General features: G+C 45.3%; 1 protein-coding gene across 1 annotated transcript; it reads right to left on the reverse strand.

Moving 5' to 3' along the window:
• On the reverse strand, positions 1–19724 carry CHRNA4 (cholinergic receptor nicotinic alpha 4 subunit). Its single transcript, XM_023939674.2, has 6 exons — positions 19038–19724; positions 17703–17854; positions 14356–14400; positions 14156–14265; positions 5711–7091; positions 1–587 (listed from the first exon to the last, which is right to left on the reverse strand). The coding sequence occupies exons 1-6, from the start codon at positions 19096–19098 to the stop codon at positions 462–464; spliced, it is 1875 nt and encodes a 624-aa protein (XP_023795442.2). The 5' UTR covers positions 19099–19724; the 3' UTR covers positions 1–461.
• Between the last annotated feature and the right edge of the window lie 3969 nt (positions 19725–23693).

Here is a 23693-nt window from a genome sequence, read left to right on the forward strand (position 1 = left end):
TCCCAAATTTGGAACTTTATTTATAAAATGACTCATACAGGGACACACAGTCCTGAAAGACTTCAGCCTGAAAGGGCAAAATCACTGGGCAGGGCACAGTGAGACTGCCGAGGGTGACCGGAGCTATTGCCAGAGGCTGGTTTGTGGATGCAGAGCTCCTTTCTGTGCTGCTTTAGGGACAAGCTCGTGTTCTTACACTGCTGAGTACATGCCAATGAATGCCCCCATGCTATGTACAGACTTTGATAAGAACTTTTCCCCTAAATTCGATGGAGGAGATGAAAATGGCTTGGCAAAACAACGCGACCTCGGAGAGGATTCCCCGAGAGCTCGGGAGCAGCTCAAGTGTGGACACGCAGTGAATTATTCAAAGGGCTGCCTCCATTTCTCTCCTTCCAGGTGAACTAAAATCCATAGAATGGGATAGTAGGAACAATAATTTCTTCCCTTTGGTGCTATATTTAGATCATTCCTGCCAGCCACGGTGGGAGAAAGAGCCCAACAGTTCCCAGCAAGCACACAATAATGAACATCCAGAGGAAGATCCTGTCAATGACCATCGCAACGTACTTCCAGTCTTCCTTCACCTGGAACACAGAGGGGACAGGCCAATTATTAACATTTACTGGAGATTAAAATTTATGAAAACTCTTAGAGCTTTACTCCAAAATAGAGTATTTTCATATAATTCCAGAGATAGGAGGGGGAGGTCTCACTCACACTTAGTGGTCCTATAAAATGGCAAAGTTTTATTCCATCAATCACCTGAGAGATTCCCAGACTGCAGGCATGTGACACGTGAAGTCACAAATGCCTATAGATAATACACCCCTGTGGATAATGATCATCTGCACACTCACTCTCCCATTCTCCATCAGCAACAACTGTTACTGGATGTGTAAATGAGGCTGTGATTCAAGCTGGGGCAGTGGGGGGTAAGGAATGACTCCTTTCCCTATGCTCATAAAAACACTGCTTACAGATTAACAAAGCCAAACTCTTTCTGTGAAGGGATTTACAGCTTTGGGTGAATAAGCAGTGAAAATGAACCAGCAAATAAGAGTATCTTCACCCTCCTTTTTCCCCATTTTTGCCTTGCTGTGGGAGGATTTTCCAGCAATTCCTCTCTGGGGAGGTCTAGTACCATGAGGCAGAAATAGTAAATGACTGTTTCATTAAAAAAACACACATATATATATGAAAACCTCTTTTATTACATTGCTGTTATTAATTTCTTTCCCAGGAAGAGGCCTGATCAGATGGTAAAGTTCTATTTGATATGACTGTACCCATAATGATTTCCTACAATTTCCCACTTGGTGATTAATAGACCTGAGGGCTGAAATTTGGCACGCTACCTTGTTCTTTGGGGAAAACATCTCAGCAGGATCCTGCTCAAATCCCTCCAGTGGCTGTGAGTGGTGAAAGCAGAAAGAGACAGCAAAGCTGCCAGAAATGCATTGTGGCAAAGGAAGCAATCTAGATATCAGTGAAATGCCATTTGCAGCAGAGGATGTTTCCACAGGTACAGTGGTGTTGCTGAGCTCCTTGGCTCAGTGAGCAACTTTATGAGCTGGGAAACGAGGCATGCACTGGAGAGCATATTATATTTTCTCTGAACAAAGCATTTTCAATTTCAGGAACACCTGAACATTGTCAAAAGCATAAGAATGGGTTCAATGTTTTCATTCAATGGATAGATTTATTCCTTTTAAAACCAGCATTGAGTTAAGCCAGCCTTTACTACTGAATAGGCAGATAAAACAACCAGGTTCATCCTGCATCTTGTCACCTTCTTGGGACAAATCATGTTATCTTATGATTGTACAGCCCTCTGCACAACCATCTGTAATTAGGGTAAGTAAAAAAAATATTGACCCCTGAAACCAAGGGGTCAATCTCATCCCAAGCTTCTATAATTTCCTTGGTTTGTGAACTGTAATTTATTCAAATTGATAAGATCATGTAGTGACAGGACAAGGGGAAATGGCTTTAAACTGAAATAAGAGTATTTTAGATTAGAAATTAGGAAGAAATCCTTTATTGTGAGGGTGCTGAGGCCCTAGCACAGTTGCTCAGAGAAGCTGGGGCTTCCCCTGTGAAGTTCAAGGAAAGGTTGGATGAGGATCTGCTCATGGCAGGTGGAATGAGATGAGCTTTAAGGTCCTTTCCAACCCAAACTATTCTGTGATTCTACAATTCTGTGATAAGAGCTCAGTGGATAACGCCCTTTTACAGCACCTATTTTCTGACCTATTCATCACTTGTTGAGAGTTGGAGTCTTAGATGCTTAAAATTCCTCATGGGAAAGGCATCTAAGCAAGCCCTGGATGATTGTTTTTATAGGATTAATGTCCTATGATATAACCAATGTGTAAAGAAATCTGAAATTCCCACCTGATGTTCAGCTGGAAAGCTGGGTTGAGTAAATAATGCCTCCTTCTGGTAAAATAACTTTCTTTGAATATTTATGCTAGTAAAAATGAGTGCTTGATCACACAAAGAAAAGAAACTTGATGAGTTTCTCTCTGAGCAAAGAAGAAGAAAATGGGAGAACAACTTGGACAGGAATTTGCTTTCTAATGTAATGGTGTGTGCAGAAATACTGAGCCCATCTTGAAAATGATGGCTGGGAGTGCATCAGATGTTTGTAAAATCAATATCCAGCTTCAGACTGAGAGCACAGAGGGTGAAATTGGAAATTATGGGGAGATAATGAAAAAAAAGAGGATGAGGGAGAGGAAATGATCTGGATTTCTTGTTTCATGTTCTGCCACTGTTGTAGCATTTCCTCGTGGTCCAGCAGCCTACATGGAGTCTGATCCGCAGACGTCTCTCTGTCAACATCTGCCACCACAACTCCTGACCTTTGTTTTGATTAGTTTTTAAGAAGCTCACTCAAAATTATTTTTGGGAAACAATCAGGGGAAGAACCAGCTGACTCCCCTACTCTCAAATTCCCAAAAAGTGGGAATCTGCAGCTCTTCCCTGGTCCAGCTCCTTGTGGGTCTGAGCCTCAGGATTTGAGTGGAGGATCGAGGTGCCTTGGTGACATCTGATCCCCAGGACCCAGAGTCTGCAATGCAGATTAGAGCAGTCCCAGGTGGTTTTATTGTACTTTGTTAAAAATAACCCTGTGAGATTATCCTGTTTCCTCCCCCTCAGCTTTATTCCTTCCCATTTTATTTTTAAATGTCTTCACATCAGAGTATTCCGGACATGCACACAGCCATGGGCAGAATGACTTCCCAGACAGTGCTGGTGGTGTCTGGTTATTTTGGCTGATGTGTGGCATGGAACTTGTTTTGCCTTTCAGTCTGTAATTAATTTCTAATGGCATTTCCATCATATGCTGGGACAATTCTGCCGTGCGTTTTCCCCAGCGCCCCATTGTGCCTGTATTTTTTTGCAGATATCTTTCTGTAACAAACAACTGCCTCTTGCATTTCCCATTTTCTCTTTGCTGGAGCACTTAATTAAATGAGCTATTTACTTTTAATTTAGAAGCACTGCCCCTGTGGCAATGGAGTTTTAGAGGGGAAAAAAAAAAAAAAAAAAAGAAAAAAAAAAGACAGGAACTTAAAAGAAGCTCTGTTCTCCTTCTGAGAAGGTGAATGTCTCTGGAAATATTGCCCACAAGACAGCAAGATGTGTCTCAGCAGCTGCATTAAAGGTGCCTGCTGATAGATTTATTGAAGACTTTCATGAAGAAATACCACAATTTGATTTTAAGATGAAAGCAAATTTCTGACTACTGATTTTTTTCCCCAATAAATTCTCATTTTATTAGATCAGTTCTGCTCCTCACAGTATATTTCAGTTCCAGAAGATCATTTTCCTTCTTCTTTTTCATTTCCACTGGGAGAAAAAAACTGTACTTTCCTACTTTATGTTACTTGGGTCCAGAGAGAGAAAATAGTGCAGCCCCACAATGGAGTCAGCATTATCCCCTCAATCTGAAAACTCAGGCTCTTCCTTCTGTGCCAAGCTGCTGTGGAACTGCAGAGAAAGGTCATCCTGAGTCCCCAGGGGAGCCCACAATCCTGCCCACAGCTCATTGCTGGATGTTTTCCTGGTGCTTTTCCTCACAGCCTGGGCTGGCAGGAGGTTGGGTCAGAGACCAAAGGCTCAATGTTGCTCCTTCTGCTTTTGATGTTTAGTGCTGTAAATAGCTTTCTCCTCAGGATGATCACTTAATTTCAAGAGGGTAGAGCAGCAGAAGGTATCAGAAGAAAAATTGTGGCTTTTGAAGTCTGCTTCATTAAAAAAAATTAAGAGGAAGGAACCCAAAATATTAATTGAGACCATTCTTGTTAACACCAACCAGCTCAGCAGGGAGAACCATTTGAAATGGGAAGTATTACTGGTGTAATATTTTTTCATTTGCACCATGGGGAAAAAATTGAGCTAAACTCAACTGACATCCAAGGGTTTACTTGTGATTATTGCCAGAGGGAGAGAGCAGAGTTTAATTCCTGCACTCCTAATGTGCCTCTGAAGTGCTTTACCCTGGCAAGGAGTTTTGGACTGGAAACTAATGAAGATGAGGATTCACAGCCCATCTCTGCCACAGATTTGTTCTGTGACCTTGAATAGGAAGTTTGTGTTTTGGCTGTAACTCCTCAACACAAGGAATTAACAGTTCCATCCTCAAAGGGAAGCTGGGAAGTAAAATCAATTGAAGAACAAGGGCCCTAACTATGATAATAAAGAGTATAGACATGGACAGTAGTATTTCAGCTTTCCTTGCTGCTGTGCAGAGCTGTGAAAAATGCAAATAAAAGACACTCTCCATGCTCAGGAAGTCTTGTATAAACACACTATGACTTGCACTGATTCTAAATCTTAAGAATTTTAAACTGTAGACAAAGCTAAAAAGCACCTTTTGCATATGGATCTGCCCAGGAAAAGGTACATAAGGCTTTTCTATAATAAGATGACTAACTTCAGGTTATCTTGTGCCTTCCTTCATTATGGCCATAATTACTAGCACTGCAGGAAAGAGCTACAAGAGCTGTGAAAGGATGTGGAATTTATGTGCATCACTATCTCCATGAAAAGAAATCCTTGCAGCCTCTACTCCCTTTATCTGTAGCCATATTTACCCCCACAGAATAAGCAGGAAATTTGTTTCCCTACCTCCCTGCACAGAGCCAACTGCTCCAGTGGAAGTCCACTATTGAGGAATCACATCACAATACATGAGCAGAGCTACACAGACCCTGCAGTATCCCCACGCTACCACAGCTTCCCACACCCACAGCCTGCTTGGGCAATTTGCTTTCCTGGGCTCCAGAGTCAGAGTCAGCGATTAATAAAAAGCAGAGAGTGTGAATTACCCACTTGTCAGGCTTAAATAAGGAAGAAGTCTCTGTTCCTGTGAGATGGCAGTGTTTTGGGTTTCTCACGAGCCTAACTGCTTCTTTGCTGCCTAACAACAACTTTACTCCAATTTTTTGCTGGATAATTCATCATTCTAGAGCAGCCCTGAGCATGATCTGGTTGTGCTGCCCCCTTGGCCCTCATTCCAAGACCCCAAGGACATCTCCAGCTGTTCCTACAGTGGCCAAAACGCACAAGAGAGGTATGGCTGATCCTGCCTCAACATGTACACACTCAAGGCACACACACAGCTCAAGGTTTGCTGCAGCTCCCTTAGCAGCTCATTTTTGACTTTCTGAGGGAGAGCAGGTTCTGTTGGAATACTCACTGAGAAATCCGCATCCTCCGCCCGCAGGTGGTCTGCGATGTAGTGAACTCCTTCCACTGCCAGCTTCAGGGCTGGGGACATCAGCACGAGGTGCTGCTCTTTGGCGCAGTGGCTCTTGCTCCCCTGGGCTGCTGTTCCGGCCACCTCGCCCTTCTTGCACTTGCACTTGCACTGGGGGGGCTTGTGCCGGGGCTGCTCCCCGTTGAGGTGGCACCGCTGGGATGCTGGAGAGCCACTGGAGTGGCCGTTGGTCTGGGAAGAGTCCTCTTGCAGGTAGCAGTACTGGATGCTCCGGGACCTGCAGCGGATTGTCCCCTCCTCTGCCTTGTTGGGGCTGTACATCTGCTGGACACTCAGCGACCTGCCTTTCAAGGAAGAGGTGGCCTGGGTGTCTCTCAGGAGGTGGCAGGAGGGCTGTGGAGAGGAGCAGGTCACCTGTACGGGCTCTGGGTGCAGCACAGAGTACTGCCCTGAGGGGGATTTGCAGATGGGCTGGGGTTTGGCTGGCTCCTCGAGGTGGGCACAGAAGGAGGAGGTGGGTGTTGGCTCATTGCTCTGGGGGCTGGGGGAGGATGAGGTAGTGAAGTTGGGCTCCACATCCATCTCAGACCAAAGCCTCGGTGCATTGGTTATTTTGTGCATGGACTCAATGAGCTTCTTGCAATTGTCCTTCACTGTGGAGGGACGTTTCATGAAAAGGATCCGTGGGACTATGTCCAGGAAGACCCTCCTCACCCAGTCTGGCATCGTGTGGGTGCGGGGGGAGCGGTGGTGCACGTTGAGCACGAAGACAGTGATGATGATAGACAAGGTAACGAATATCATGGTGAAGAGGAGGTACTCCCCAATCAGAGGGATGACCAAGGAGGTGGATGGGATGATCTCTGTGATGAGCAGCAGGAACACAGTGAGGGACAGCAGCACGGAGATGCACAGGGTTATCTTCTCTCCACACTCGGAGGGCAGGTAGAAGACCAGGACGGTCAGGCAGGAGATCAGCAGGCAGGGGATGATCAGGTTGATGGTGTAGAACAGCGGCAGCCTCCGGATAATGAAGGAATAAGTTATGTCGGGGTAGATCTCTGTGCAGCACTCGTATTTCTTGCTGTTGTAATTGCCCACAGCGTTGATGATGACCCACTCCCCACTCTCCCAGTAGTCCAGCTGGTCCACATGGCTGTGCATGCTCACCAAGTCTATCTTGGCTTTGTCGTAGGTCCAGGAGCCAAACTTCATCGTGCAGTTTTGCTGGTCAAAGGGGAAGAAGGTGACATCAATGCTGCAGGAGCTTTTATAGATAGCAGGGGGCATCCATTTAATTCTTCCATCGTAGAAGAGGTGAGCCTTGGTCAGGTGAGTGACTGCAAAGTCACCATCAGCACTGGGGACAGATGGAAGATAAGAAAAAAGGCTCAGACTTCTCTAGGACATGTCAATTCTGTTAAGGAAATAGGATATTTAGTGCCTGGCTTCCAGACCTGAGAGATGCAAAAGGCACATCACGTCCAAACACCAGATCCATCTACTCTGTCCAGTGAATTTTGAGCTCTTGGCTCAAAAGCCCTGGAATTCACATGCACATGTCAGCCTTCCCCTGCTGTAAGTCAGGTCATTGATGTGATTGTACACAGGTTTTCCCCAAAAGTGTCCCAGATGTGCTCTGGAATGAGTTGAGTTTGTTTTAGAGGTGGGAGGAAGTACTATCAGATAGTGTAGCTGGGGGTTCTGCGGAATTATTTGTGACAGCTGTTAAAAATGAAGGAGTGTTGGGTAATCACCCAGTCTCTTATGTGAAAACCATCAAGAACATCCTATTAATAAGGAATAATGAATATTAATATTTTGATTTCCCTGTCAGGAAGAGAATTGGCTTTTGTGGTGTCTTCTCACAGTAATCCTCAGCTGGGGGTTATCAGATAAATAGACAACAGCTCAGGAGTTTGTATTGGAATTGCATGAATAAATTGTATTTTCCAGACTTTTGGAGGAAGAACTCCAGTTACAAATAGCAGCACTGCCAGAAAAAGGACAGGCTGTGCAGGGGAAGAGAGCTGCTGCTAAAAACTTGAGATGAATTATTCAGGCTGCTATAGCTCGAAAGCTCTCTGCTCCTGCCCAGCCCAGCCTGAAGCCACGTCCCTGGCAGTCGCCAAAAATCCCTGGGCCCTGCTCTGCTGCTTCAGTGCCCAGATGTGCCCTGACAGCAGCCACACAGTGGCAGGGGTTAGTTTCATAGAATCATGGAATGGTTTGGGTTGGAAAGAACCTTAAAGACCATCTGATTTCAACTCCCTGCTATGGAAGTTTCTTTTTTCCCCCCCTTCCACTAGACCAGGTTGCACCAACCCCCATCCAATCCAGCCATGAACAATTCCAGGGATGAGGCAGCTGCAGCTTCTCTGGGCAGCCTGTGCCAGGGTTTCACAACTCACATCACCTATTTCCACTCGCCCTGTGAAATATTCTAAAAATGAGACTGGTGGAGTATTGGGAAATAGTGGCAGGATCTGGCACTTGCTGAGCAGCCTTGGCTAACACGGCTTCTGGGAGAGATGGAAACATCCCCAGTCCTCAGGATCACAGCCCAGATGTCCTTGAGACAATTTTCTAGGTTGCTTGAAGTAATGGAAAAATAAACTCAGAATTCTTGTGTGGTGGAGAACCAGGTTTTACTAAACTCTTCTTTGTTCTTTGTGTTCTTTGGGGCAGATTTTTGAAAAACCAAAAGATCACAAAAGGACATAATGCTTTTTGACCTCTAAATTAGATTTTTTTTCTAAGATTAAAAACACTTAAAAAGAAAAAGTGGAAACTACATTCAAGACTCTCACAAAGGGATTAAGACAAAATCAGCACAGTGATCTACTCTGAAGCAAACAAACCAGAGCCATTGTACAATCCATCCAGCTCCTGTCTTACCTCTTCTTTCTTAAATCTAATTTACACTCCAGAACATGTGATTTGGATGAGAACCACCTTTTTCTTTTTCTCCTGTGTTTTTCCAGGAGCACAGTAAAGTCAGATTGAGGCATGAAACAAGCACAGCAAGTGACAGCCCAGTGCTTGCTGTTCTTGATGGTTTTCTTTTTGAATCTCAATAGGAATATGGAATCAGATTCTGCATTTAATGATATCTCTGAGGCATGATTAAATCTCTCATTAATGGAGCAATATTTTTAATTGGATCTTATTAGAGAAAAGGGATTATGAGCATCCACTATGAGTGTTTCCCTTCTTAGGTAGAGCAGCGTGTAAGTGGCTGGATAAACACTGGTGTGCATTTTTTCTTTGAAATCTCTTGGGAAAACAAAACAAATGCAAAACTCTTGCTAAAATGGCATCCAGGGGATGATAATAATTCATGTAACTGTGTTTCATTCCCAGAAATGCCTTCCCTGGCAGTTTTGTAGTTTCACCACACATCACCACACTTCTCTTCTGCAGAAGATCTGTAGATGGTACCATTGTGATGCTGAAGATCTTGTGTGTCACTTGTTTCTGTAAATTATCTGCTTTAATGAGCAACATCTTTTTTTAATTTTTTAATTGCTCACCTAACAAACCCAGCTTCATCCTGGGTCCTCTTTGGCTCACATGTTTTTACAAATAACAGTGGCACTGCCTTCCAATGGATTTTGCCTGCAGTGCCATGGCAGGAGTGAAAACAGCTGCAGAACATCTCCTTGGATTTAGTCACTTATTGACTCTGAGGAGCCATAAAACACCCTGGGATGCTCCTGCCTCACCAGCCTACCAGAGCTATCAAAGAATTCCTGGCTTTATTGAGAGAGTTTCACTTCTCATTGCAGTTCAATGCAGAGGAATTTGTAAGCAGAGTGAATCAGCCATGCTGAGTACATAGAATATATCCCAAGCAGCCACATCATGCAAAGGCAGTGTTCCCACTTGTCTCACTCTTCATGCATCCATATATTTTTGCCTTCTTCCCCAGGATTTCCACCCACACTAGACCTTCAAGCATATGTTTACTGGATTGGAAGCTGTGCCTGCTGGCACCCTGCCCATGCAGGGGAGCCTGGGGAGATTCTCTCTCCCCTCCTGTGTAAGACTTTGATTCTGCTCCTCTCCACATGAGAGAGGGAGCAAACGAGGTCACCTGGCTGTTGAGTGCCTTCCAAAGTCTTTCCCTCCAAAAGGATGAAGGTGAGACAATCAACTGCAAACACAGTCTGCAGTTGGGAGGTTGGGGAAACCCTGTGTTCCTTTGGACAGCTTTGCTGTGGGAAAACCCATTCCTGTTCCTACAGCCCTGACTGCACCACGTGAACATTGCCTTAGACAAGAAAGGTGGGAGACCTGATGTAGTGGGACAGAGAAAATCTGCAGACATTCCTTTAGAGCAGTAGCACTTTCTCATCTCTCTCAGTGGAGACCACTCTGTTGTGACAGTTGTCATGAAAATCCATTTGGAAGAAGGCGTGAGTGCAAGGTAAACATCACAAGAACTGGAGAACTCAGATAGTCAGGCCCTCCTGGTTACTCTGACCTGACAGCTTTAAAAATATGTCAGTAATAAAGAACTAGAGCTCCTATATTTTTTAATGTCAAACACAGCAGTGCACACCAAGAAAGAGAGAAGACAATTATTTATTTTTTTCCCAAGGAAAAAGCTGCTGTGTGCTGCAGCCTTTGATTTCTCACTTTGAGAATAAAGGTTGCTCTTCTAAATCTCCTAAGTTTATAAGGGTTTAAGGATGGCATTGCTTTACTGACATCTAGTAGCCATGTTCCACTAAAAAGCTCTGCTGATGGAGAATTTTTATTTTCTTTTGCTACTTCATATTTTCCTGCAGTTGGGAGATACACCATCCTACAAAATTGTTTTCAGGATGCACATAAACGAGGCACACATTTATTTTAATTTCTGATGATGTAATTTAAATTCAAACAGACCTTTAAAAGCCTGAAAATTATCTATGCACATATATGGATATAGTAGAATATCCTCACTTTAGTGAAAAATGCTTTAAGAGCAGTAACAAACTAAAATTGTAGTATTAGGAGCCTGCACCCTTTTGGTACACATTAGAGAGATGGTCCTGGAATGTTCAGATTAAAATTCTCTCCAAAGGGAAATGAGAAAATATTTTGTTTAACTATGGTTTTGTACTACAAAATGATAACTCAAATGCACTGCTTGGAAGGCACCTCTGGAACTGTCTCCTGCCCAAAGCTCCCTGCTCAAAGCAGGTCAGCTACAAGAGGACCAGAACCTTACCTAGTTGGGTTTTAAATATCTCCAGGATCTTGACAAATTGGGTACAAAACTTCTTGGGTGCCCAGGGGGGATGTCACCAAAAAAACCCCCCCACCACAAACAAAAAAAATGCAACCCCCAAGAGCCCATTATTCCCTCATTAGAGAAAAAAATACAATTCATTTTTTTATACTTCACAATATACAAAGAAAATCTAAAGTGTGCTTCAAAGTCAGTCATGAGTGGAAAAACAAATAAATGCAGAGGATTAGATAATTCTTTTAGTAATGATTTGGTGGTGCCTTTAAAACCTCAGATAAGGAACAGTTTGGTTTCTTGGCAAAGAGGAGGCTTTGTCACTTCACTATGAACTCATATCCCTCTGTTATATGTGTGTTGTGTCACATCCAGTAGAAACTATCTGCAGAATCTTGGAACTTAACTCATCAAGCCTGAAAATTCAACAGCATATTAATTTCCCTGTAGGATATTAATTTGGTTTCAGATTCCTTATGAATGTTGAAAACTACATTTAGTCTCTAGGCCAAACCAGCGGAATTTACTGATTTAATTTGGGTCTCTAGAGTGAGTAAATGGAATTTTTTTTACAATAATGAGCCAAGATATGATAGTAACCTCACAACAAAGGGTTAGGTTTCCTTAAAGATGCAAATCTGAAATCAGTGGAAATTTCTCCATCTCTGTACCTAGCCCAAGATGAAAAGAGAAGGGGTATTTGTATAATCTTTCTTAAAGGAGTCAATCCCAAACAGAAATACCATATTTCTGCCAGAGCATGTGATAAGTAATCATTAGCTCACACTAGACAGCCTGAAGAGAGCCAAAGGTCAGTGTGGCCTCTCACTCCCTCCCACCAAGGTTTCTCTGCACATTCTCTTGCTCGCAGGGACCCAGAATCATGTGCAGCTATGTTAAACTCCCTCTAAACTATATATATCTGTGTAAAATATGAGATGGACATCACTAATCATTATAATTTCCAGCTGAGATGCCCACCAGGGGAAGCCCTGGCTGGGAATGCAGTTGGTGAAATTCTGTGCAGAAGAGCCTCACCTTGGTGTCCCACTGCTCTGCAGGTTTTGCCTTGCATTTGCCCTGCAATCCCTAAAAATTGTGAAACCTGATGAAGACACTGACTGAAGCTCCAGATGGGCTTGGTAGGAAGTTAGGTGGAAGAGAGAAGTACATCTCAGGGCAGAAAACACTTTGCATAAAAACAAAGGGAAATATAGCAGTGAAGACATATGGAATTAATGGAAACCCACTAATGTCTGGTGCCTAGCTTACATCCATGTTTAATTCATGGATAAAGTAACCAATTAAAAATGCATGATAGACTCATGACAACCAACAGATGAATGCATGGTTATTAATGCTAAGTATGGATCAAAGGAGGGAAGTAGCTTGGATTTGGAGAGCTGGGGAATGAGATCTCCCTGTGTCAGCAGGTCCCAGGACAGTCAGGTTTGCTACTGCAAGTCAGAGCAATAAGGTGGGCAGGACTGAAAGACTCTCACTGCCCAGAAGAGGTTGAGAAAGACATTCTGGAGTAGCTGCTGTGGCCAGGAGATCAGACCCCTGGAGCCCCTGTAGAGACTCAGGTGAAGCAACAGTGAACAACAAGAGAGCAGAGGGGCAGAGCGTGAGAGGGGCAGGAGCCAAAGGCTGCCCAGCTCAAGGTCTGGGTGTCCTGGACATCTGGGGGATGTCTTCAGCATGAAACCCCAAAATGCCCAGAGGCTTGAAGGATACCTTGATTGGGGGTGGGGTGAGATCCTGTTTAAGATATTTTTAAAGATATTTTCATCCCAAACCATTCTGTCATTCTGTGATTCCCTATTTCCAGGCCCCTCCTTCCTGCATGGACCATCCTCATCAACCGTGCTGAGCCAAGGCAGAGGAAGCAGAGGTGACACATCAGGTTCTTCTGTGCCAGTAGAACCAAAGGATGCTTTGATGCACAAAGGTCATGCAGGGATTTGTGCCACATCATTTTCTTTGGCACCGTGGTCCACCACACCACCAGAAGCACCAAAAATAATAATCCTTGCCATTGTCATTAATTTAACAACAAGAATGACAAGGTCATTATTGTTTTTTTCCTAGTGGAAGCTGTGAACACCTTTCTTGGCTGCCAAGTGAGGCACTTGCAAGGCTATACTCATGCTCAGAGTGTGTCCCTGGAGGGCAGGAAGGTCCAAGTGCCTCTGAATGAGTCATTTCCATGGGGCTAATCTCCGAAAGGTGCTCAGTGAGGATGCAGTGATTTCCAAGAGGTTTGCAATCACTTCACACCACTGAGGATCAGGAATGAGCTAATGGGAAAGATAACAGCCCCTGTAGTCTCCAAAGCTCACAATCCCCTGGGCAGATTCCAGCTTCAGCCATTTATTTTGGTTTTTAAACAGAAGCAAAATCATATCAAGCTAGAACCAGATGACTGTTTATTAAAACCGAGCCTGGCTGCTGCTGTGAGGGTTTTCTGAGTGTCAGCCACATGTAAAAATGCTTTTCTTTGATGCCTGCAGCAAGTGTTTTCTCTGGAGCCTGTGCTGGGGTGGAGGACTGGGATATCTTACATCCTGGGGGACTGGAGAACTGTGCTGGGGCCTCCAGGGAGAAAACAGCCTTGGCACTTGGGCAGCATTTCTAAGAATATCAACAGGCTCCAAAAGAAAGAAAGAGAACCACAACCTGCTCCCTCTCACGAGGGACAGATTCCAAGCATCTTCGATGAGGAACAAATACCTATTTAGAAATCATTCCAGAATGGTATTTAGCTGACCTGAAACCCCTGTAGCTGCACAAGCCTGACATGTTTCAGCATATTTTCCTTATTTAAGCCCATCCTCAGTAATTGGCTTTTCCAGTTGATGGTGATGAATTAGGGGAGAGCTCCTGGGTGAAATGAAATTGAAGAGGACTGAAAGCTCAAATCCAGCTTAATTGTGCATCTGACATGTGAAGAGAAAACAATACCTGGCATCCCCCAACAAAACTGGCTGCCCAGAGGAAGGATCATCAGGGGAGCAAAGCCCTTGTGATGAATGTCACTCATGTCATTTACGGCATGTTATAGAATCTACATGAACTCCAAGCACAGAGAACACAATGAAGTGGAATAATTGCAGGAAACATTTTAACCTCATGAACAGAGAAAATTTGCAAGGATGGATTCTCCTTCTGGTCACAGTGCTCACACTCACTTGTTATAAAGGACAATGTCTGGCCTCCAGATGAGCTCCGAGGGGATTCGGATGGATGTGACATTTTCGTATTCCTGGGGGTCCCAGCGCAGTTTGTAGTCGTGCCACTCCTGCCAAAAATGAGGTGGTTACAAAGCGGGGAGAGTTCAACAAAAAAATTGAAAAGAGGCATGTAAAAACACATATTTGGGGGCACCCACCTGCTTCACCCACACATTTGTGGTCATCATTTGATTTTTCTCATCCTGAAATGCAAGATCAGATATTGGTTACAGGAGCAGATTAAGACGCCCAAAGAACCCTCTTCATTTCCCTTTATTGTATTTCATTTACGTAATTGAAAATCACCTCTGCAATAAATATAAGTTCAGTCTTGGAAATAAAAAGCAGATGTTTCTGTCATTTGACATGGGACAGGGCACAGCTGTCTGATACCACTGAACAGCTGAGCCTGCACCTAAGCAATCCTGTGAGCAGATGGAATGGAATTTATTGGGATTTTACTCAGTGCTGATGGATTCAGCCTGGGATGATGATACCAGGTAGAGGAAAAAGCTCCCCAGCCTGCCTTTGACCTGAGCACTGAAGGAAGGAAGTGATGGATATATAAACCCTTACTCACACACGTGTGGTGGGTTCCAGTGCTCAGCTTCACCTGCAAGGGTGTTCTCCTGTGAAACATTATCCATGGACACACTTCTGGAAACAAGAAGCTCAGCAGCATTTCTCCTTCTACCAAATGCACACAACTTGTGGCACTGTGGATTGGATTTTCTGAATAAACCCCAGCTGCTCTGCTGACATTCTTGGGCAGCCTGGTTTTTCTCAACTCTGTGCACAAAAAAGTTAAGAGTGTATGTACATATTTAAATAATGTCAGGCATTTATAATGCCAGCAGCACTGCAGTAGGGTTAATTACTGTTTGCTGCTTGCCTTTTGTGCTCTCTGTAAGTAACTCAGATGAATTATGTGGGGCAGAGCCTAGTGCTGGTCTGACTGAAGTGTCTCACCACAGCTCAGGGTTTATTTGCATGGGTTTTTTTTATCTCTTGCCTTGGCTGGCATCAAACCCAGCTGAGCTGGCAGGGCTCAGCTGACAGCAAACTGTTCATCATTAACCTTGCTCTTGTAGCAGTTCAGGATTGATTGTGAACATTAAAACCCAGAAGTTTGGGGGTAGCTCTGCCTCCTCCTCCCTGAGCCACCAAGCCTTGAGTACCTGCTTCCCTTACCACTTTGCAATTCAAGCATCTGAGGGTCTCCGCCACAGCCCCTGCACTGAGCATCCTGGTGTAGCAGGTGCTGGCTTTTACTGGAATTCTCCCTGGAACCACCCTTTGTGGAAGCTCCTGCCCATCACCACATCATCCTCCTGGCCCGAGGGAAGCACAGCTCCAGTCCCACGGGATTATCTGAGAGGGGTTTGCAATGTGCCAATGACCAAGCTCCTCCTCAGCTGGCACAGCTGGCTGCTCCTCATGGAGCCAGCCCAGAGGACAGCAGTGACTCCCCAACCATGGGGCTGTTGCACTACCTGGCCTCTTCTCTCAAGGTGAACACAGCACGTGAGGTCCTGCAGACAAACCAAGGAGTTCAAGTGTGTCTCTTGGTGGCTGCTCCTGGACACACATTTGATCTCTTCCCCCGTATTTCTGGTCCCAGAAAACCCTCGGCAATCCAGAGTGAGGTGAGGACATGCAGGATTGTAGAGCTCCCCATTGATTTCTCTTCCCCTGCCCCCAGCTTTTGTCAGCAGGAGCTGGGGTTTGAATACAGCTCTGATTTCCCTTTCAGACTCCTTGTCATTGGGAGCTGAGCATTGTGTCTAACAATTGCAGCGGGGTTTGCACCAAAACTGTCACTGTTGGGAAGGGGGAGAGGAGCTGAAGAGCCACGGTGGTGGCAGGAGTGTCACCAGTCACAGACTGGGGCAGGAGGGGTGAGAGCTCTCCTCCAGCCATGTCCACAGGTCCCAGCACAGCTCTGCCTGCGAGTTGCACTTCTAACCACTGACATGGTTTTAAGAAGATTAATTTTTCTTAAGTAAACTGGGAGAGCACTGTGGAGCAGGTGTATCGATCCCCCCCTTCCACGATTCAGCAGCTGCATAATGGAAAATCTCTCTCATGCCTCCACAGTCACTAATGTCTCATCTTTAGTCTTATCAATTATTCAGATGAGAACCATGCAACTTCAACATTAGCAACTGCAAACAGCCCTGGATCCCTCAGGCTGACGCAAGAGTGAGGAGGGGAATGGAGACCAGTGCTGTGCTGCAAAGCTGGATGTGGATGGCTTCTGCATGAGATGAGACTCTCCAGCAACTGGTGTCTTCGACTCCCCACCTCCTGAACCATCTCAGCTGTTTCCTTTTCATCTCCAAAATATGATTTCATAACATAAAACTGTATGGAGAGTCATCTGTTATGATTGTCCCACACCAATAATGTCTTTAGGTTGCATTATTCTTTCCATTGTCATAGAAATCACAGAATGGTTTGTATTGGAAGAGGCTTTAAAGCTCATCCAGTTCCAACCCTCTCCAACACCTTCCACTAGACCAGGCTGATCAAAGCCTCATCCATCCTGGCCATGAACATTTCCAGGGCTGGGGCATTATCACCCCTCTCATTCTGCCACATGACTACAGTAAAAAGTGACAGGGAGTCCCATCTTCTGAAAAATAAGGGGGTTGGACAAGATGGCCTTTAAAGGTCCCTTCCAACCCAAACTATCCTGTGAAAGCCAGCCCAATACCTGCTCAAGGACTGTGCAGCTGTACGGACACTCTCCTGGGAAATGCCACGTGCAAATAGGGACACCAAGGAGAAAAATACAGGAGCAAGAGGTGCAAAAGCTCTAAAGCCTGTGAGTGTGTCTGGCATCTGCAGCCCTGCAGGGACCTCCTTTGTAACACTTGACCCCAACACACTGTGCCAGAGTAATCCCATAAATGCTGTTTCAGTGCACATCAGTCTGCATGCAGACCTCTGTGTTTTGTACCAGGCATATACAGTTTGCACATGTGTGACTTCTGTCTGAGCAAACGCTCCAAGAATTTTCTTGTTAATATCTGCCAGATTAGCTAAAAATGCTCAAAACTTTCATTTGCAGAAACCTCTTCAGGCAATCTCTCTTCCCAAGGTGTGCAAAGTGCTGTCCCTATTAGCTTGTGTAAATTAGTGTTAATGAACATGGCTCAAATTCCAAATTAGGTATTTGATTTATTCTTTTGCCAGAATTCTCTGGCATTTATGCCAGGGGCCCAACTGCCCTGCTGTGATCAGTCCTGTGGATTTTAATAGGGAATTTGGGATTTTGCCTGTAGCAAATGAAGAGTAAAGGATCCACTTTGATGACCAGCTACTCACATGAGTTGCCCATGTTCCACCAGCTCTGTCTGCTTGATCGCTCCTCTCTGCAGAGGGCAGAGCCTTCCCACCCCAACCCTGGATCAGCCAGTCGAGCCCACATGCACCAGGAGCCTCTCCCTGGGCCCCAGCCTGGCTAATCTCAGCCTTTGTTGCACAAAGAGGTTGCACTTACGACATCGATGAGCTGGGCGATGGACAGGCCGAAGCGCACCAGGACCACGTCCGAGATGTTGGCCACGGGACGGGACCATTTGTTATAACCAGAGAAGAGTTTCTTCAGGAGCCGCTCCTCTGCGTGGGCTCGGGTCTCCACGTGGCCAAAGGCTGTGGACAAGGAATGAAACACCTGCAGGTCCAAGGGCTGGCATAGCTGGAGCCTTCTCCAGAGGAAAACTCCAACAAACCACAGTGATGGGCATTTGGGGACACGCAGGAGGGTGATGTTACTCAGGTGATTTTTCACCCCTCTCTCCCTGACATGGATAAGTATTCCTCACTCTATTCACCCACAATTACAGAGCAGGATTGGTCTGAAGAAAATGGGGGCACCAGAAATACCATTTAGAAAATACTACATGAGCCATTTTTCCCTGAATCTGGTCTAATTTTTATGGCCACTTTGTGACAAGTTTTTAGCACTGGAGTCTGCAGGCAGGGAAGAGGGATGCTAGAAGGACAAGCCAAAAAGGAAAAAGCAGCTTCCTGCTGGGAGATAGGAATTTTGGATCAGATTTACCCATAAAAAATTGACATTACACACATCAGAAGAAAAAAGGCAGCTTGAAATTCAGCTCTTTAACCTGCTTGGTGGATATTTCACAAAAACAATGGGAAGAGGATAGTGGAGAGCACAAGTTGGATAACAAGATCCCAGTTTTGCTCAGGCATAACTTTTCAAGTTATGCCATGCAAGGAGCAGCCCTGACCCCTCATGCAGGCTCCAGGAGCTGCCAGAGGTGCCTGTGGTTATTAAAAATTAAAGCCACGTTTCATCCAGGGGCTGTCGGAGGAGCTGCACTCCTGAGCCGGCGGTACCAGAGAGAGGGGAGAGGGAGCCGGGGGCTCTCCCCACGTCCCTCGTGGAATATGGCTTCTACTCAGGCTTTAGCTGCCCTGGATTATACAAAGGGAAGCATTAGCTGAGCGCTGGCTGTGCTCTCCCCAGCCGGAGCTGTAGCCCCGAGACACATTAACACACTTTACCCAGGGAAAAAAAGCCCAGGGAAGAAGCAGGATGCTGAGCCCCCCTCTGGATTCTCCCTCCTGTCCCCTTCCCACCGTGGCTTTAACCCTTTCTCCATCTAATCAGACTAGGAGCAGAAAATAAAGGCAAAGCGGCTGGTGCTCAGGGGAGCAGAAATGATGGGGCAGAAGGGTGGAGGAGAAAATTTCCAACACGGAAATTCCCTGTTGACAGGGGCTGGTCTTTGCAGCGTGTCTTTGAGATAGAAAAGGGAGGAAAGAGCTGAAGAGCAGAGCAGGGGGAGAAGAGCTTTCTCAAACTTACCAGGGAAAATGCTGGCACACAGCAGGAGGAGGAGGTTTCCCTTAGGCACGAGAAATCCCATGGTGGAGCAGAGCTTTAGTGTGCAGAGTCTCCCGTCAGCGCAACTTTTCCGCTCTGAGTCTCTGGATCCTCCAGGTTCATTACCCTAAACTCCTTTGGCTCTCTCTCCCTCTGGGAAGGGATAGCAGCTGGTGCTTTGTTTTGTTTTGTTTTTTTCCTTTCTCTTGTCTCTTTGAGTGATCTCCCGCTCTTCCTCCTCGAAGGATGCTCTTTCCCGGGATGCTGCTGCTCGCTGACTCGCAGGTGATGTGCAAGGGCTGGTGTAAGGGCTGGGGTGCCCAGCAGCCCTGGGCTCTCCTGCTGCTCCTCTCCCCTCTCCTTGGCTGCTGCTTTATTTACTGCTGCTGTTCCAGCCTTCCCCCAGCCCTTGGGGCAGCCTTTGCTCGGGTTTCGCTGCTGATGGGCCAGCGATGATGCCTCTGGAGCAGAGTGAGCACAGCGTGTTTGTATATTTAATGTAGTCAGACCTGCCCACCACCCGCTTAGGAGGAGGAGGAGGAGGACGAGGAGGAGGAGGAGAGAATCCCTGCTCCAGCAAACAGGCTGCAGGGGGGAAAACTTTTGCAGGAGAAATAAAGGGGGAGATCCGGAGTCCAGCTGCAGCCAGAGGTGGATGTGGGGCCAGCTGGGATCTTTATAGCACCGGAAGCCCAAACAGTTCTTAATTAACGAAAGCTGTCTCTTTAATCTCGTCCAACTGCTTTTCAAAATCACTCCAGTGTAATTAGACTGAGATATTTCTGGCTTGGGCACGTATCTTTGCTGTCAATAATTACTGGGGTGATGAACCTGCCCAGGAGAACAGGGCTCTGCTGTGCTTGGTGCTGTACAAACACATAGTATAAATACAAATATTAGAGTCTGCAATATTGCAAACCAGGAGTGAGACCGAGACGAGGTCACTTGAATTTATCTATATGCTTAAATGTACCTTAAATACATCACAAAAAACTCTGCTGAAGTCTTGCAAATTTGGTGGAGGAAAGGATAACTCCTTGTGCTAGGAAGGAATTATCACTCCAGCCCTTCATCTCACATCCCTGATTCCTTGCATGGGAGACGTGGAGTGGAGCTCTTCCCATTTTATTTCAAAACTAGCTTTGATATTAACACAATTACTTCCACACGGATAGCAAATGGATTTAATTTTCAGGCAGGGGTAATGTTGCCAGCTGCAAAATTAATCAGAGTCCGTTCTAATAATATTAGCTACATATTTTATGTATAATAATTTCCCTACTCCCAAAGCATCTCAAATATCCTCCAATATAATAGATTGCTCACTGCAAATGGGGAGGATTAAAGTCACAAGAGAAATTAGGTCTGTAGTGAGATTATAAATAACATCAGTGTAGTACCAAACTCAACTTGTCTTGTTTTTCTTATCTCATCTCTTCCTCAACAATTGTCAGCCTTTCCAGAGACAAACCACACGGTATTTTCCCACTTCATGGATTCCTGTACAGTTGCCTGCTTTGCTCTCGGAGTCCTGATCCTCACCGCAGCACCTGAGCACCTGTATATGCTATAAAAATCTGTAGTGCTCATTCCAGGGAACCATCCAGCATTAATTTAATAAGCAGCAGATGTGAGATCAAATTAACTCGGAGCTGAAGCGTGGGATACATCCTGAGAGCCAGGTCCTGTGCAGCTCTGAGCACCTCCAGCAATAGGGGAGCAGAGGGGCAATCACTCCTCACCAGGGTTAAAACAGCATCACTGTCACCTGCTGCAGCTACACATTCCCAAGAACAACCACCAAAAACCCCCTAGCATTTCTTTAATCACCTTTTCTCAGTGGAACCTGAAGTCTGCAGGTTCTTGTACTCCTTGTTATGTCCAGCCCAGTTCTGACCCAGCAGCATTAAATGGGGGAATCCTGGGTTTCTTCCCACCTCCATCCAGCCACGAGCACCAAACACAACAAACAAATAGTGAGGAATAGATTTTCTAAAGGCCATTTTTCAGTGAGGCTGGTGCTCTGCACAGGTCACACACTGAGCAGCCAAACCCAAGGGATGCAAGATCAACTATTCCCTTTTGAAAATCTTGGCCATAAATAATACAGGTATCCTTGACTACAGGCCCTCCTGTGCAGAGCTGATTCAAATCCCATGGACAAACCCCATCCATCTTCACCTTGCCTGGCTTTCCATGCTGGCGAGCAAACACTGCCTTTAGATTAACCCTATAAATTATTTTGATTAAAAAAGGATTTCCTTCCTTTGGAAATTAATTGTAAATCACTATTACCTATGAGTGAAACATTTATCCCTCACCTCGCTGGCCATGTGGGAAATGAGCATATTTTACAGTGGTTTCTGTGCCTTGAAGTGACCTTGTTAAATCTCACTGCCAGTTTCTTTCTGCATCATTGGGCCATAACAAAATTTCCATCAGCTCCTGTGTGTATTTGGAAGGCGATGATTTCCACTGGTACATGTGCAAAGGTCTCTGACTGGAACAAAAGATGACATTTAAAGGTTTTAATGATTTTTTTTATTGTGGTAGAGAGCTGCAAACCCAGCCTGATTTCCAGGGACCCCACTCTGAGTCTCCTCATTATTATTATTATCTTCCTTTGTCTGAAAAAGATGTGGGTAGTTTGGGTGATCCAGATGTTCACAAAAGCTGATTCAAACATCCCAGCTACTGAAGATTTTAGACTGAACAAAACAGAAACAAGGCAGCATCTCTCCAAGGTCTCCACTGAAATCTCAGACTTGTCCTTGGAAAAAGGTCAAGCCAATAACAGGCTCAGTTTTGGGCCATTTAGTGGAATTCCATGATTCTGCAAGGATCTGGTAAGTGTTGACTGTGCCTTCTTGCATTCTGCACTCCTGGAAATCTCTTGTCTACTTTAACCCTTTCTCAAGTAATTGTTGTTCTATAAAAGACACTGGCAGAAACAGATGGAAGGTCCCTGAGAGGTGGGTGCCTGCACATAAATTGTGCCTAAGCCACCTCTCCTGCCATCACTTATTCAATATTGAAAAAAATCAGCTGCTCGAGGAGGCAGAAGCAGCTGCACTGCCAGGGAATCCTAGGACTGCACATTTCCTTTGAATTTGCTTTCTCTCCATGATCTTGTCTTGGATGTCATAGCCAGCCCTCCAGAGCCAGCCCTTGACCTCTGCTTGTTTTGTAAAATGTCATCTGGATGTTTAAATCTAGCAGAGTGAGACATTATAATGATAATATCTCCTTACCTGTTGCCCATTTGGGCTTGGCACAGGGGACAGCCGGGTTAATGGAATGCTTGAGAAACACCATCTTTGCATTCAAAGGGGATCAGGATTTTTTTCCTTGTCTGTCCGTCCCTGTGATAAAGATTTCCCTCTCCTGTTCCTAATGGCTTTAGGAGGCTTCAGGTGGAGCAAAAGCAGAAGGAAGAAAACCAACAGTGAAAGGGGAAAGATCTCCTTTCAGTGAGATGTGCACTGGAATGAGCAGAGCAGAGGGACGTGCAGGGCTGTTTCTGAGCAGAGCAGGCTCTGGCTGCCTCTGGGGAAACCTGTGAGGTACTGCTGGCTTCTCAAGAGTGACTCTGATTCATTCATATTCATTTCAATTTGTTTCTGAAGTGAAAGAAGGCTTTGAAAGACATTTTTAACTAAATCAAAGATTTTTTACTCTGCAAGAGACTTCTGGCCATGCAGGGGAGCTGAGACACCTGCATGGGACTAAGAACAATGGTAAAATAACAGTGTAGGAATGTAAAAGAATTCAAATAGTAATGAGCACAGGGAGAAGAGGGAGAGATGTTGCCTGTAAATGTAGGAATGATTATTTCCAAAGCAGTAACTACAATTACGGAGCCCAGGCTTTTCCAAGTCTTCTTGCCTTCTTGGAAGTTGGCTATGGAATGGATTTCAGCCACAGAATTCTACCAGATCCCCTTATTATTTCCTGGAGCACCCTCAGGGCACTGACCAGGCCCTGCAGTGCCATGGCTTTGCTAAATCTCACTCTCAGTGAGAGCCCAGGTGTGCCAACACATCTGAGATGCTCCAAAGCTGCATCTCCCCCGTGATTCCCCTCCAGACCCTCTCTAGGTGCACACAGTGAGTAAACACCTGGCAGCCCAGCCCTGGGTACACCACAGGCACACATTGTCCAGTCAGGCTGATGCCTTAGGATTTTAGCTTTTATATTTTTCTGAGCCTGTACTTCTTTAGCGTAGAACTCTAAAGCTCCACACACTGTTAGTTACTGCCTTCCCGTTTTATTCAGAATACAAAACAACTCTCTGGGCCTGAAACTCAAGGACACCCTACTGTCTTAGGCCCTGAAAAGTGTAAACAAAAAGTAAATTGGGGGGGAGCAAACTGGGAGTATATTACTTCATTAGCTGAAGCTGTAATTGGAGGATTGTAATATGTAAATGGACCAAACTTACAATTGTCTGAAAAACTCGTGACCATTGTTTGTGTTGGGTGTAGCCCCTCTTGGAGGCTTTTGGCTGCCCAAGGTGTACCTATTGAAGGCCTTTAATAAATATGTGCTTTTACTCTCTTAATCTTGTCCAGCCTCTGTTCCAGGTGGCCACTCCAAGGCATCAAGGCCCCCCCAGTGCTGAGCCAGGGCAGCCCCACG

This window comes from Cyanistes caeruleus, chromosome 16 (assembly GCF_971803275.1).
Source record: "Cyanistes caeruleus chromosome 16, bCyaCae1.hap1.1, whole genome shotgun sequence".
Lineage (NCBI taxonomy): Eukaryota > Metazoa > Chordata > Aves > Passeriformes > Paridae > Cyanistes > Cyanistes caeruleus.